Raw genomic sequence first — 17,024 nt, 5'->3', positions numbered from 1 at the left:
CAGTTGTCTTTTTCAGAACCAGAAGTGACTTTTCGATCCCCCCCCCCAACGCGAGGGCCGTTTTTCCCAAAACATATCTGAAGAAAATTTTGAGACAGTTTGTTTAAAATAGTCCAAAGGTCAAGGAACCATGCCTAAAGAGATGAAGCCCCCCTTCCCTACCTCCAGCATCGGGGCAAGGGTTGTAAGGTAAGCAAGTTGTTCATTATTATCATATAAGGTTCCTCTTGAAGCGGTGGTCGTATAAACTTTGGAGGGTGCTCTTTCAATGGAAATCAAAAGTTCCAATCATTTTTAAGATTCACAAGTGATCAATGGGCTTTTTCTCTAAACGCTTCCGATCAAAATTCCGAGAATTTTTTTTTTATTTGAAATAGCCCAAAGGTTAAATAACTATCCTTCATGAGTTAACACCCCCCCCCCCCCGCCCCCGATGCAAAGGTTGTAAATTATGCCAGCCGATCATTATTAATGTATAAGTTTTTTATTTAGAAAAGAGGACATTTTTGATCCTGGACCCGCAAAAAAGCTTACAGGATTAAAGTGAAACTTTGAGAAAATGGTGAGCAGGATGCCAGGCACAATTAAAATACTCTTTGTTCTTACTGGTTGAGAAAAGGGAATATCACCAACGGAGAATGGAGGGTGACCAGTTCCCCTACTTGCCATTATGTGCATCCTCTTCTCAGTAATGGTCAAAGTTTTGTAGTTGTCCTTTTGTTCAATTAGACAAAAGGATGGCTATGCATCCGGGGATGCCATGCCCACCCCAGCCCCGGGGCAAGAATTGTAGACTATGCAATTTATCTGCTATTTACATTTAGGATTTATCATTAGAAAAAGGGGAAAGTTTTGATTGTGGGTGCATTGGAAGGGAGCTAGTTGCCCTCCATCCTGTTTGGTCACATTGAAGGGCACTTAAACTTTTTTTTCCAAACGAGCTATCTCCCGATCTTCGGGGATCCCTAGATCGATGCGATCATCCCCGAGGAAAAAAACAAACAACACACATCCATATCTACTACTACTACTACTAATAATTCACTGCAGCAACAAGCCGCGTGAGGCCAACACAGCTACGCACGCTAGTCCTCCAACCTAATCTATTTCAAGCTTCCCTCTTTACACCCTCCCAGGAAGTTCCCATTTCCTTTAAATATTTGTTTATGACGTCCTTCCAACCCAGACAAGGACGAACTGCTTTCCGTGTAGCCCCAGACGGTTGGCCAAAAAGGACAATCTTCGGTAATCGGTCATCCTTCATCCGTAGAACGTGGCCTCGCCATCTCAACCTTTCTTTCATTATAGCCCTAGAAAGCGGGATTGAACCACATTTTTCCTACAACCTACTGTTTGAAATGCGGTCAGTCAGCCGGATACCCAGAACAATCTGTAGACAATTTCTCTGGAAAACATCTAGTAAATTTTCATCTGCTTTTCGGAGTGCCCATGCTTCAGAGCCATATTTGACCACTGTCATCACTGTAGCTTCCAATATTCTAATCTTGGTTTGCTGACTTATCTTTCTGTTCTTCAAAACTTTTTTTAACTGTTTTCTGAAAAAACACCCTGAGCCTTAGCTATTCTACTTTTAACATCTTCACTGCTCCCACTATCTTTACTATTAATTCTACCAAGTTAACAGAAGCTCCCAACCTGATCAATCTTTTCGTTACCTAATGTCACCTGTCTATCTTCACTTATTCCTAGCTTTAGTGACTTAGTCTTCTTAACATTAGTTTTCAAGCCTATTTTAGCACCATGAACTCGCAAAACCTCTAGAAATTCATTCATTTTGCTCACACTTTCATCTAATATGTTTAAATCATCAGTTTAATCTAAGTCCAGGAGCTTTTTTCCTCCCCATTTGATTCCATGGTCTCCAATTTCCTTTCCTGTGCTCCTTAAGACAAAGTCCATCAAAATGATCCATATAAAGGGGGATAGAACACAGCCCTGCTTAACTCCTGATTTAATACAAAACCAGTTGCTAACGTCATTTCCTACCTTAACCGCAGCAGCATTATTCTCGTACATAGCACAAATCACTTTAATGTATTTTTCTGGTATACCATATAACGATAAGACCTTTGTTAACGCTCTTCTATCAACAGAATCGAAAGCTTGCTCATAATCGATAAAACTGAGGACCAAAGTTGTTTGACAACGAAGGGACTTATCAATTATTAACCTAAGAGTGAAAACTTGGTCGACACATCATCTACCTTTTCTAAAACCGCATTGTTCTTCCCTTAAAACTTTGTCTATTAGCGTTGATGGCGGTAAACAGCCTCTTTGCATTTATGGATTTAGATCTACAACTACATGAACCAGCTAATAGCGCTACCCGCACTAATGAGTTGGCGGAAAACATACGGTGGCGGTCAACCTACCAAAATATTTGACCCTTTCGTCTGACCCAACTAATCCTCTAGATGATGTAAGATTTCCTGGGTGGCGGAAAACATACGGTGGTGGAACACCGCGGTGATGTTAAAACACCCAATTCGGAGAACACTACCTCAAAGGGCGCTTGCAAAACATTTAATGTCAAAACATATCAACTTGTACTTTCTCTGTGGCTGCTCAATTTTCTGAGGGTAATTCTTCTTTGGGGGTTGGGGGGGGGTGTGGGTTTCCTGGGGGAATTTTCCACGGGCTGGAATTTTTCAAGGAGGATTTTCTGTAGGGAGGGGAAATTTTAGATGGGGAAACCCCATCTCCCAATACCATCATCCTTGGAAAAAAATTGACCCGCATCCGTGATCTTTCTCCTGAAAAAAAAATCCCACAATCTTGTGGATAGGAGCTTGAAACTCTACAATAGGGCTCTCTGATATGCTGAATATGACAGGGTGATTTTCATTAAGATTGATTGACTCTTTTGGGGTGTTACCCCTTGTTTGATAATCAGGCAAATTTCCTCAGGCTCTTAGCTTTTGATGGGTAACATTAAATTTACTAATTTTGTATATCCAAAATCAGCACATACAGCCAATTCTTTGATGTGTCGCTTGTTATCTAAATTCCATTTTAGAGTTTCGGTTACTATAAGGCTGGGTTGGTCCTTACTTACAGTTCGTTGCAATGTATTCTTTAAAAACGATTCTTTAAAAGCTTGAAATTATTGATTTTATTTCCTTAAAAAATGTAGCAAAATGATATCCAAATAAAATGTTTAAAAAAACAAAAAAACGGTATTTCTTAAGCAGCCTGTTTAGTTCGTTAAAGCAATATTTTAAATCGACAAATCAAGAAAAAAGTCTAATCGAGTATCTATGCAGTCAAAAAGAACATGTTGAGAAGAAAAAAAGTTTTATTGAAAATATACGGTGTTGAATTACAACTGAATTAATTTCTAAAAATGGCGATGTATAACAAAAAAGAATTCCTAAAAGTTGAAGGAAGTTTTGACCTTCATATATAATGATAAGAGAAAAAATGCTCAAAATATATGTTGTTTTCAGAAAAGAGCCGATAACACTCAAGACCTTAGAAGATTTTGGGGAAGATAGTTCTGCTTTTGTTTGCTGTGATTTCTGTTCGTTTTAAGCTGGAATTTATTATTTATTTTAATTTCTGTTCATTTTGGTTCCGTCTATTTATCCGTAATAATATTTGTTTTCTTGAAGTTTGATGTGATTCTTGTTTTTAATTTATGGTCTTTGTGGTTTTCCCTTAATCATTAATAGTTACTTTTGTCTGTTTTGAGTTTCACTTGTTATTTGACTGTTTCCTGTTTGTTTTAAATTTCAATATCGCGTTGTCATTACAGTAATTAAGTAACGGTAAAGAAGGTTAGCATTTTAAATATGCGAATAGGTACTTCGGCAGTTCCTTCACTTTTCTTACTGAAAAATTGGGCAAAGGTTTCTTAACATTAGTTGATTTTCGGCAGGCTTGAAGTTAAAATTGATGGGCACAAATTATCCTACCAGTAAAATTGATAGGAAGACATTCTTCTATAGGTGGTCTTAAATGTGTTGGAAAATCCAATAAAGCTTTGTTCTTATTGATTTTAACAAGTGGAATGCACTAATGTATCATTTTTCCTCCAGCAGTGGTTGTATAGTTTTTAATATCTATGACGCTTGTAAAATTATACAAGAGGACAAAACTGCTCTGAACAGCTAAAGAAAAAGGCTTGAACAAGAAACATCAAAAATTACACAGAAAATTGCAAACGAAAATGTTGCACAGTAAAATTTGCTTTTAGAACACAGGCAATGTGAGGGTCACAGCGAGTCGTAAACACAAATGACGTGTAACAAAATGTGAACTTAGAAGAGAAGCAACAACGAGAATCATGATGAGTCCCAGGAGTGCATAAATCCTATAAAAAGTATTGTTCTTTGAAGGATAAACAGGTAGAATAAATTGAATTCACGTCAGATTGTCTTAATATGATTGCAATTTCTGTTCTGTCACCTCATACCTTAAAATTAAAGAGTAACATTATAATTGTAGTACTACTACTGTTACTACTGCTAAAAACTTGCTGCAGCACCAAGCCACCTGATGCCAACACAGCTACAAACGCTTCTCTTCCATCCCAATCTTTTCCAAGCCTCTCTCTTAACACCCTCCTGGGAAGTTCCTATCTCCCTTTGATCTATCCTTAAAACGTCCTCCAACCCCATTCAGGGACGACCTGTTTTTTGTTTGAACCTAAACGATTGGCCAACAAGGATAATTTTTGGAAATATGTCACCCTTCATCCGAAGAACAAGTCTTAGCCATCTCAACCTTTCTTCCGTTACAGCCCTGGAAAGCGGGATTGAACCGCATTTTTGTGCAGGTAAATGTTTGAGATACGGTCAGTCAGTCGGATACCCACAACAATCCTTAGACAATTTCTCTGGAAAACATCTAGAGGATCCTCCTCTGTACCAAATCTTCCTCCGTTTTTCGGAGTACTCGCATTTAAGAACCATACCTGACCACTGTCATCGCTGTAACTTCCAATATACTAATCTTGGAACACCATCTTTCATACATCTTACTGTTTGAGATACGGTTAGTGTCAGTCAGCCGGGAACCCAGAACAATCCGTATGCAAAACGTCATATGTTTTTGGAAGAACCCATGCTTCAAAGCCATAATTGACCACTGTCATCACTGTAGCTTCTAACATTCTAATCTGGGTTTGCAGACTTATCTTACTATTCTGCCAACTTTTTGCAACTGCAAAAGAACACCATGAGCAGTCGCTTCTCTATTTTTGACATCTTCATTGAACCCACCACCGTCTTTGCCGATAATTAAATAAAAAAACGAGTTTTTTCAACTGGAAGTAAAGAGCGAGATTAAAACTTAAAACGAACAGAAATTATTCCGTATATGAAAGGGGCTGTCCCCTCCTCAATGTCCCGTTCTTTACGCTAAAGTTTTATATTGTTTTAAAAAGTAGAGATGTTAAAAAGAGTCAAACTTTAGCGTAAAGAGCGGGACGTTGTGGAGGGACAGCCCCTTTCATATGCAGAATAATTTTTAATCGTTTTAAGTTTTAGTGTCGCTCCTTACTTTCAGTTGAAAAAATCTGTTTCCTTTTTAAATTTCTGAACGTTTTTGAATTAATGTATGTTTTGATTTTGGCTCACCGCAAATGAATAATTAAAACGAAATCTGCGTATTTATTTTTTTTGTCTAAATAACTTTCTCACAGTTTTCATCGAGCGATTCTGATAAAAAAAAGGGTGGGGCAGGAGACCTAGTTGTCCTCCAATTTTTGGTTACTTAAAAAGGCAACTAGAACTTTTTTTTACTAACGTTTTCATTAGTAATAAATATACGTAACTTACGAATTAACTTAGGTAACGAAATTCAATATTTGTATATTTTTAATACGTATATGGGGGGAGGGGGTCGCCCCCTTGTCAATACCTTAATCTTAACATTAAAGCTTGAATTTTGTCCCAATTCTCTAAGAATGACCCCTGACTCACAAAGGCTGTAGAATAAATAGTTGAAATTACTAAAAATACCTTAGCGTAAAGGGCGAGGTATACTTTCTAGTGTAATAATTTCTGTTCGTTTTATGTTTTAATTGCTGCTCCTCACTTTCGGCTGAGAAAACTTTTTTAAATTTATTTTTTCATTGTTTTTTCCTAAAACAATGCTGGAAAATCCTGCGCCCCCTTCATGGAAATTCACTCCCCTCATGATAAATTCCTCCATGGAGAGATCCTCCCACGTAACCCCCTCCCTTGAACGTGAAAAAGTCCCCCCTGAAAACATCTGTGCACTTCCCAATAACCATTACTATATGTAAACAATGATCAAAGTTTGTAACTTTCCGCCCCTCCCCCGGGGACTGTGGGGGATTAAGTCGCCCCGAAAGACATAATTATTAGATTTTTCAACTATGCTGCACAAAATGGTTTTGTCAAAGTTTTGACCCGGTGACTTTGGGGGAAAATGAGAGAGGGAGGGGGCGTAGGTGCCCTTCAACTTTTTGGTCACTTAAAAAGGGCACTAGAACTTTTAATTTCCGTTAGAATGAGCTCTCTTGCAAAATTCTAGGATCCTTGGGTCGATACGATCACCCCTGGGGAAAAAAACAAAAACAAAAATAAACAAATAAACACACATCCGTGACCTGTCTTCTGGCAAAAAATACAAAATTCCACATTTTTGTAGATAGCATATTGAAACTTCTACAATAGGGTTCTCTGATACGCTTAATCTGATACGGCTCCATATTTTTTCGGGAAAATTTTTATCCTGGGATATTCTCGCATAAGAAACGATCTGGATTGGTCAGAACTGAGAAAATTCATTAAGAGCCTTAATTTCGTTTTTTGCGAATGACATCATGTACTATGTTAGCACATCATATACTCATTTCTTATGACATCATTTAAGTAATTTTTGTATATTGACTTGCATAGCATAAATAAGATTGTTGAGTTTGCAACGCATCAATTATTTATGTAATATAATGTCAGTTGGAAGGCCCAAAAAAATGAGAATTGGTAGTTGTATCAAACAGTTCGTGGTAACGAACTGTAGTAAGGAGCGACCCGGCTCAATAGTAAACGAAACTCTAAAAATCGGAACTTTGATGCCAAAAGATACATTAAAAGAATTGGATTTTCATGCTGATTTTAAATATATAAGTTTCATCAAATTTAATCTTTGTCGTCAAAAGTTACGAGCCTGAGAAAATTTACCCTTTTTTGGAAAATAGGGGGAAACACCCCCTAAAAGTCATAGAATCTTAACGAAAATCACACCATCGCATTCATCGTATAAGAGAACCCAATAGGAAAAATTTCAAGCTCCTTATTATATCAGATTAACGACGCTTCTTGACTACTAAGGTCCCTGCGTCGGCCCTGCAGTGCATTACTGCAGCATGATTCGATCTCTGGGTCCCGTATTACCAAGCTAAGGTCAAATCGACTGCGCCACCACAGGACTTTCAAGATCCTATCTACAAAAATGTGGAATTTCGTATTTTTTGCCAGAAGACAGATCACGGGTGCGTGTTTATTTTTTTTCTTTTTCTCAGGGGTCATCGTGTCGACCAAGTGGTCCTAGAATTTTGCAAGAGGGCTCATTCTAATGGAAATGAAAAGTTCTAGTTTCCTTTTTAAGTGACCAAAAAAAAATTGGAGGGCACTAGGACCCCTCCCACGCTCATTTTTTCCCAAAGTCAAAAGATAAAAATTTTGAAATAGCCATTTTGTTCCGCATAGTCGGAAACCATAATAACTATGTCTTTGGGGATGACTTACTCCCCCACAGTCCCTGAGGGTGGGGCTGCAAGTTATAAACTTTGACCAGTGTTTACATACAGTAATGGTTATTGGGAAGTGTACAGACCTTTTCAGGGGGATTCTTTTGGTTTGGGGGCTGGGTTGAGGGGAGGGGGCTATGTGGGAGTATCTTTCCTTTGAAGAATATGTCATGGGGGAAGAGAAACTCAATGAAAAGGGTGCAGGATTTTCTAGCATTACTATAAAAAAAAAACAATGAAAAAATAAACATGAAAAAGTTTTTTCAATTGAAAGTAAGGAGTAGCATTAAAACTTAAAACGAACAGAAATTATTAAGCATATGAGGGGTTCTAAAAATACTTTAGCATAAAGAGCGAGGTATTTAGGAGGAGATAAATACATTGGTCTTTATGTTAAAGTATTTTTAGTAATTTCAACTATTTATTCTACGGCCTTTCTGATTCAGGGGTCATTCTTAAAGAACTTGGACAAAACTTGAGATTCAGTATAAAGAGCGGGGTATTATCGAGGGAACAAACTCCCTCATATATATAATAAAAATATAAGAATATAAGAGTTTTTTACGTAAGTTAATTCTTAAGTTACGTATATTTTTTACTAATAAAACGTTCGTTAAAAATTAAAAGTTCTAGTTGCCTTTTTAGTAACCGAAAAATTGGAGGGTAACTACGCCTCCTTTCCCACTCCTTATTTCTCAAAATCGTCTGATCAAAATTAAGAGAAAGCTATTTAGCCAAAAAGAGAATTAGTATGCAAATTTCATTTGAATAATTTTTGTGCAGAAATTAAAATAGAAAAAACTAGTTTTTTTAACTGAAAGTAAGGAGCGACATTAAAACTTAAAACGAACAGAAATTACTCCGTATATGAATTGGGTTTTCCCCTCCGCAATCCCTCGCTCTTTACGCTAAAGTTTGACTCTTTGCCACAATTCTAATTTTTAAAACAATTAAAAACTTTAGCGTAAAGAGCGAGGGATTGCGGAGGGGAAAACCCATTTCATATAAGGAGTAATTTCTGTTCGTTTTAAGTTTTAATGTCGCTCCTTACTTTCAGTTAAAAAAAAACAGTTTTTTATTTATTTAATTACTATAAATGATGATTCTTTGGAACCGACACCTGAACTATCAAACGTGATAAGATGTTAAAATTGACAACCTGGGCCATCAGTTGTGACAACACCAATACGGGCAGCTAAAGTAAATGCCATTGCTAAAATGTCTGAAGTAACCAAAAACCAAAAATGTGTCAGAAATGAAAATGGAGAGCAAACATATGGGCGGTTAGAAGGTGTGCGAAAACAGCAGTTAGAGCGTGTAAAGAATGAATTGAAGAGCAAAGGTACAACTGGTTAGAAGACATGTGACACCGAGCAAGTGAACGAGTTAAAAATAAAATTGAACAGCAAAGACACACGCGGTTAGAAGTCATGCGACACCAAACATGTGAGAAAGTCAATGAAAATCATCCTGGACAACGAGAATCAAAACGTGTCAAAATTAATAATGATAGTGATCATTATTGGGCTTAGGATTTTGACGTGCGTAAGCTTATCAATGCCTACCACACCTTTGTTAAAACAAAACAAAGGTTCTTTGATAATGTATTTTATAATTACTAAAGACAAACCGAGGTAAAACGAACTAAACAAATTGAAAATGATAGCGATGATTATTAGGTTTTGGATTTTGATATGGATTTGCGACACCAAACATGTGAGTGAATCCATTAAAATCAACCTGGAAAGCGAGAATCAAAACGTTTCAAAGTTGATAATGATAGGCATCATGATTGGGTTTGGGATTTTGACATGCATAAGCTCATCAATGCCTGTCATACTTTCGTTAAAAAAAACAATGGTTCGGCTTATATTTCATAATTACCAAAAACAAGCCGAGGAAAATGAAACACACAAATTGGAAATGATAGCGATGATTAATAGGTTTAGGATGTTGATATGGATACGGTCAGGTAAAATGAACCAAACAAATTAGAACTGATGGCGATGATTTTTAGATTTTAGATTTTGATTTGGATAAGGTCATCAATGCCTACCACACCATTGAAAACCGAAACCTTGACTAAATAAATTGTTGGACGAAAAAGAAGTTTTTGTCCCACCACCTGAAAAACTAAAAGAAACAAAGGTTCGGCGATATATATATATATATATATATATATATATATATATATATATATATATATATATATATATATATATATATATATATATATATATACATATATATATATATATATATATATATATATATATATATATATATATATATATATATATATATATATATATATATATATATATATATTATTATATATATATATATATATATATATATATATTATATATATATATATATATATATATATATATATATATATATATATATATAGCTCCTAAAGCTCCTAAAATTTAATTTTTTCTTTGTCCTAGCACTAAGGTCATATGGAGCAATTTGACCAGTTATTAACATGCTGTATATGTCTCGACCGCTACAGAAACCCGAAGCTGCTACCATGTCAACATTCGTTCTGCATGGAGCCCTGCATGGAGGGACTTATCAACTATGTTACCCGTCAAGTGAGTTTTGTATTATCTTATTGTTAGCTGTTTCGTAACCTTAGCTAATTTGCCGTTAAGAACACAATAATATATATTTTTTACAGCCACATTTTCTCTAAATACGTTTGTATCTGTCTGCATTCGCTAAAGCAGGCAAGCCCCTCTTTCGGTAGTTCATTTTACTTTACAATACACATTTCGATATACCTACCACGGCCAATGCTTAGGGCCTTATTTCAGGAAGTGGCTAAATTTCAAAGGTTGTAAAGGAGAGTGAATTCCATTGGCCATATAAAAGATAGGGGTGTGCTGAGAGAAAAATTCATAAAGTTCATAAATATGGAGATTAACAACGGATTGCGTTTTATTTTTGCAGTTATTGGCTATGTTATAGATTGCTATTTTTCAAATCTAAGCTATCCAATTTCTAAAAGTATTATCTGCTTACTGTGCATTCACACAACTTTGAAATTTGAGATGTGGATCAAATTGTTTCTATAGTTTCTGAGCAGGAGGGGAGGCTAAAATTAAAATTTTGAAGCTCAATCTGTGTAACAACAAATATTTGATTTGTTGTTTAAAAGAAAAATCATGCATGTATTAAAACTAGCCAATATTTGACAGCCTTTCGATTTCTTTTACTGCTCTACTGCTTCTATTTTTTTAAGCAACTGTGGTTTGAAATAAATAAGTCATTCAATCGATTCTAATTTACTTTGCAGTGGGAAAAAAAGAAGTTATTTTCGATTGATCATTCATAGATGTTTTGCTCTGCGGACAATCGGAGTGAACTGTGTTACTGCTTTCTGTCTCATCATCTTAACACAATGGGAATTAGTGGCACAAGGATAAAAAACTCTAAAGATAGAAGTCTGTGAAATACATTTCCCGGTAGAAAGCTGCTGATACTGCATAAGCCTTGGTCTTGAAACGGGTTAGTTGATTGTTTGGGGCGTTACAACCTGCCCTCCCAGCCATACTCAATATTCTTTTGGAGTGATCACGAATAAGTTTCAGAACCTACTGTATGAGGTGGGATTGTCTTTTGGTGACAAATCCTTTCAAAGATCTTTTACAGAAAGGGGATCGAGCTGAATGGAAAATGATAAAAGGAGGGAATAATTACTCGTAGCTTTTTATTGGAGGAGGATTGGGTATGATCAAGATGGGTGCACATTAGGATCATCTGAGAAATTAACTCAGAGGAGTAAAGTTCCTGATAGTTTTATTGTTAAAGGTTAAATAAGGATGACCGCAGAGGACCCATGATCAGAATATAGACAAGTGATTAGTTTCTTATTCTTAGAGTTGGCCATGTCAGCATCTGACCATTTCTCAAGCTGTAACAGATCAACTAGAAGAACTGGTAACAAATACAATTCCATAATTTTATATGCACAATAAAAAAGAATGAAACACAAGCAAAAGAAAAGCAATCTCAATGAAAACAACGTCATTGATTTCACTATATGAGAGAGCCTTAAAGCACCGATTTCTAGATCGCATCTAGAAGAATAGCAATTTTCTGGGTTATACTATTCTTAAGCAAGATGGTTGCGAATACGTTTTTGGGCTATATGTCTTGCATCACAGCAAAGTGATGTTTTAAGTTTTGTCCAATGACGGCCATAAATCTATACGGTTATTATATACAGTTTATTGGTACTGACGTTGACCTCATCATGGAGCTGTGCTGATTCGTTTGAATTTTTATTAATTTATCTACAATGGTCTGTAGTTGCTTACCAATTGTCAGGGGAGGAAAAGATCAATGGTTTAATTTTGCGAGTAGGGGGGGGGTCGAAGTTATTCCCTTAAAGAAGAGGTTTTTCTAAGAGCTGTCAATTACATTTTAATATTCCTATTTTATTTAAACACTATTTTTAGCTGAAATGCCCAGAATGCCGCGCAGAGCACCGTGTCCCATACCAAGGAGTGCAGGCATATCCCACCAACGTAACCCTGCAAAGGTTTTTGGAGCTCCACATGGACATAACTGGAGAGCTACCAGATCCAACAGCAGGACAGGTGAATTTAATGTTACTCTATGATAAGACCCTATTGTATAATATTAATTAATACATATAAATGTCAGCAGAATGTAAGTCTTATTCAGTAAGTGCAATTTGTTACCTGGCTATTTCTGCATGTACCACTCGATTTTAAAGTAATGCACAAAGCTGGATAATGCTCTGTGTTTATCAAACGTAGTATAACAGCAGTGACAAAGTAGAGAGTGATATGGATAGCATGCATCATTTTTCTTTTGCCAGGCCACTTCGTATGGAATGCATGGTCTTAGAAGATGCGAGGAGACTCAATTGATTTGAAACAGAAAGTCATAGTACCCCTTTTAAGGGTTGATAATTATTGAAGGGTAACCAACTCCCCTTTGGCACCCTTTACAGCTATTCAACCACTGAAAAGTAAAGAGCTAAATTAAACCAAGGATGAGCTGAAATAAAGTCAAATAATTTTTAATCTCAAAACTACCATAAATCACCGTCAATAAACAAACGAAACACGAAACGAACAGGAATTATAATAAATAGTCGAGTCAAACTCGAAAAGAGTAGAAATTAAGAGGATTAGGGTTGACACCCCCATTTCTTCTAAAGACCAGAACTCAAAAAGAACTTTACAGAAAATAATCCTTATTTTGAACTGTACGTTTCTATTTCTCATAATATCGATAAAAAAATCACCATCATACCCAAGGCTACTGAAAAAAAATATAGATTGACAGTTCAATATTTATTTTGATATTCGTTCCTGAAAGTCTTAATAATATTGGATTTAAAGTGAAAACATTTAAAACCTATTTTGCTTCCCTCCACTTTCAGAGGGAAACAAACCCTCCCTTCTATATTTCTGAAAGTTGTGAATGTGCTTAGAGAATTAAGGGGCTGGTTGCCCTCCAAACATTTTGACTCTTAAAAAGGATACCAGAACTTTCAATTTCTACTCGAATGAGTTCCTTCTAAATTTCCTACGACAAATCCTTCAATAGTAAGTTCCTTGGTGAAAAGAAAATTCCTTGTGCCCACATCGCTCTTTACTTAGGTAGCACTTTTGTGCTGCCTATTATAATATTGAAAAATCAAAATTGTAATTTTTTATTGTCTCTGAGTGAAATCACCCTGTCTTTCCTGAAGTCCTCCAAACTCAATTGGTCTTCCCTTTCTCTCTTAGTAGTTAAAAATTGCATAATCTTGAAGCAATCCTGGTGGTTTAAATTTTTATCTCTCGGGTGTCGCAGATCCATTCTTTAGATTTTTTTTTTTTTTTTAGCCAAGTCAATTTGGTAGAACTGCTTAACTTAGCTTTAATCAGGATTTTTAATTAAGAACCCAGCCTTCTTTGATCTTGCTTATCATTTCTACTGCTTACGTCCTATCTCTCGATCACAAGGCTGAAATCTCCCAAATGAAAGCAACCATCTGAGGGAAATGCTTTGGTATTATCTATACCTGACAACAAGTGGATATTTACAATCACGATGCCATCAACATATAAACTGTTTATCATTCAATCAAACTTAGTTTGCAAACTCGAATTGGCACTCATCGGGCATTTTTTCGGTAAAAAACCTCATTTTTGATACTGATTCCATCAGGTAGATAACATTTTCCTTCAGCGTCCCTTAGATTACAAGTATTCACTTCTTAAAGACACAGAATATGTAAATTCTTCTCGACCATGAACTTAATTAATTTATCTGTTTTTTTTCCTCCTTGGTCCCATTCCCATTTATACTTCCGGTAGTCAATTGGTTTGAAAGTTATGTGAGTTTGTTTTTCCTACACTGGCATTCTCTCACTTCTCCGACCTCTTTGATCCTTTGCTTGCCTTTAGATCCTATTCCTCCACTTACCTTCTACTCCCCCGAGGGTTTTTTTTGTTGGTTTTTTAGACTGCTTTCTTATGTTGTTTTTTTTTAACCATGCATCATAGTGTGTTATAGCGAGATTTTTATTTAGGCTCACAAATATTTGATTAGAAAGAGTCTCGATCCTTCTATCAATCCAGTTGAATGACTAAGTTTGATACATTTGACATCCAAATTTGCTAAATATGAATAGTAAGTACAGGACTTCGCGAATAATCTATGAAATTCATGAAAATGGTGTTATTATTATGGATAATGTTCTTTTTAGGATGAAGTTTTTTTTCAATTAATAATAATAAGAGAGAAAAGGTTTTAAATATATTTTATGTTAATTAAAGCGCAAATATCACTCCGACTTTTAGGAGGTTCAGGGGAGGGGGATAGTAGCCCCACTTCCATTTGTGATGGGTTCGGTTCGTATTTAGCTTAACTGAATTAATCTTTAAAACTTCTTTTATTTCTGGATTCATCAATAGCAATATCTACTATCCTTACCATTGATGGGATTATTCGTTTTAATCTATCTTCGCTTATTTTTTTCATAGTAATTTTTCCTAGTTTTAAGTTTGAATTACTGTGTCGCTTTATCTTTCCTCAGCTGAAGTTTTAATACTGTAATTCATTATTAGCAAATACATCCATCTCGTAGTTCAAATTATATAGCTAGTTGTGAAAAGAACTTTCTCTCTCTCTATCTCTCTCTTACTTTCTTTCCTTCTTTGTCTCTTTCTTTCTTTTTCTCTCTCATCTTCAAACTTTTAAATTTCTTAGAACTGCACTTGGATGTAGATTAAGAACCTTTTGTAGCAGATTGTTTATTTTCAAAGTAGGGAAGCCTCCCTATTATTTGATTCATTCAGCTGTAACGATGGGTAATGAGTGTAAAGGTCAATGAGACTCTCAACCGAGAGGTTGCTGACCTCCCACCACCTAGTCCACATTTCAGAACGCGACGTGTGCCATAAAGTTCCAAACGCTTGGCACATTCCCCTAAACACTTGGTACAGTTCTGCCATGCTCAAAGCGTGCCACCTGGTGTACAACATTTCCGGGAAGATCAACCCCTCGCACTCGATACTAGCTGAAGGATTATGACTAGAAAGAATTCTTGGTTTATCTAAATCGCTTAGGTTCATCAGCTTAATATAACGGATGGGCTATGCAAGGGATCCATGGCGTCCTTCTAGGTATAGCTGTATTAAAACCCAAGTAAAAACAGACGAGTTTCTTCAAAATATGTCTGAAGAAGCTTTTTAGCGTTGGTGACCAAAATCCTACCAAAAAGTACTGATTCTTAGGATTTTAGGCAAAATCCAGTCCAAAACATCGCCAACCGTAATCCAGCCTTAAGAGAGGATTATAAAATCAGGTTATTGTTAAAGCTGTTATAATCAGAAAAGTCGTAACCAGAAATACGTTCGAGATCTAGGATCTTTTTTATTTAACATTATTATTTTTCTTTTAGATTATGGAGAGATGTTCAGTATGTACAGAGAAAAACTACTGTACTCTTTGCTCACATTGTGATAAAAAAGTTTGTTCCGACTGCAAGACTGCACATCTCGATATACTGAAGCGAGAGATTAGCCGGATCAACAACCAGATCCGAAGGTGTGCTCACCGTCTTCAAGATTCTGTTGGGCTAGTTGATAAAAACCTAATTCACTTACAAACCAACTGCTCTTCAGTTTTGGAAGAGATAGAAGAAACATATAGACGGCTATCAAAAGTCCTGAAGGATAGGATGGATTACTTAAAGGTATGTATAAGCTAGAAAGATGGCTGCTCTGCAGTAAAATAGGAAATGAGTTTTCCCTTTAAAACCGTCCTAGCCGAGTGGATTGGTGCCCTGGACTTAGGATCCTTTGTCCGAGAGGGCGAGGGTTCGAAACCTAGTGTACCCAATTATCTAGTTTTGGACGGGGGTCAGTGGCGTGACTCTGTAAGCTCAGCCAGAGTCGACCCAGCTCTGAATGGGTACCTGGAGAAATCCGAGGAAGGTAAACAGGATGGGTTTGGGAAAGCACAGGATGGCTGGCCCCAAACCACCACTCATTGCACTTCCTGGCTGAAGGGCAAAGAAACGGAGATCAGCACCGCCCGTAGGGACTGTAAAGTCCGATGCCGTATTCTTTACCTTCTTGTTTCACCTTTAAAACTCACCGGCGCAATATGAGTCACTTAAGAATTCCGATTAAAAGCTGTCCGGACCAAGCTTGAAACTAAAGAAAACATGTCTAAGCGAAAACTGGTGTGTCCTTTGTCAAACAATTTATTTTGAAGGAGCAATATTTTTTTTAACCTGCTCAAGATTATGGCTCAAGTTGTAACATTTTCTTTTTTTTTTGTAGACAAATTAAAGAAGGACTTCTTAACATCAGGTATCTGAGAGATAAGAACCTTAATATTTAGCTGCTGGACTCCATCTTTCAGTACGGGCCATATGATGTGTTAGTTATTGTACTTGAAATGCACAACTACTATTGCAAAGCACAAGAATTTCAACAATCAAAATATTCCAGGTGATGAACACTAACTGAACAGCGGCACTGGCAATAATAATCGAAATAAAAAAAAAATCAATTTTTTCATCTGCTTTGTAAAAGAGACGAATTTACTTAAACTATTGATTTCGAATACAAAGTCTGAAAAACCTGGGATGTACCTATCGAAATCTATTTGAACAAGAAGATCTATATTTACATTTACAATTTACAACAAATGAGAAATAATTTTAAAAATTTTTTGAATATACAACAAAGAGAAAATAACCCAAAAAGGGAATACAATCTTGGGAAAAACTATACCACAG

General features: G+C 36.2%; 1 protein-coding gene and 1 long non-coding RNA gene across 9 annotated transcripts in view; one reads left to right on the top strand and one right to left on the bottom strand.

Moving 5' to 3' along the window:
* The window catches only part of LOC136027226 (RING finger protein nhl-1-like), a 147,321-nt gene that overhangs the window by 21,092 nt on the left and 109,205 nt on the right, over positions 1 to 17,024 (top strand). For all 8 annotated transcript variants that reach the window (XM_065704279.1, XM_065704278.1, XM_065704273.1 and 5 more), the window contains exons 2-4: positions 10,195 to 10,341; positions 12,211 to 12,351; positions 15,678 to 15,971. In XM_065704279.1, the coding sequence (XP_065560351.1) occupies positions 10,207 to 10,341; positions 12,211 to 12,351; positions 15,678 to 15,971 (570 nt within the window). In that variant the 5' untranslated portion in view covers positions 10,195 to 10,206. The remainder of the gene's footprint in view (positions 1 to 10,194; positions 10,342 to 12,210; positions 12,352 to 15,677; positions 15,972 to 17,024) is intronic.
* The window catches only part of LOC136027230 (uncharacterized), a 78,999-nt gene that overhangs the window by 59,229 nt on the left and 2,746 nt on the right, over positions 1 to 17,024 (bottom strand). Inside the window, exon 2 of the long non-coding RNA XR_010617548.1 lies at positions 12,457 to 12,742. This is a non-coding gene — a long non-coding RNA (uncharacterized LOC136027230). The remainder of the gene's footprint in view (positions 1 to 12,456; positions 12,743 to 17,024) is intronic.

This window comes from Artemia franciscana, chromosome 5 (assembly GCF_032884065.1).
Source record: "Artemia franciscana chromosome 5, ASM3288406v1, whole genome shotgun sequence".
In the NCBI taxonomy this organism is placed as follows: domain Eukaryota; kingdom Metazoa; phylum Arthropoda; class Branchiopoda; order Anostraca; family Artemiidae; genus Artemia; species Artemia franciscana.
The sequence above is the reverse complement of the archived record's forward strand: the minus strand, read 5'-3'. Positions and strand labels throughout refer to the sequence as shown.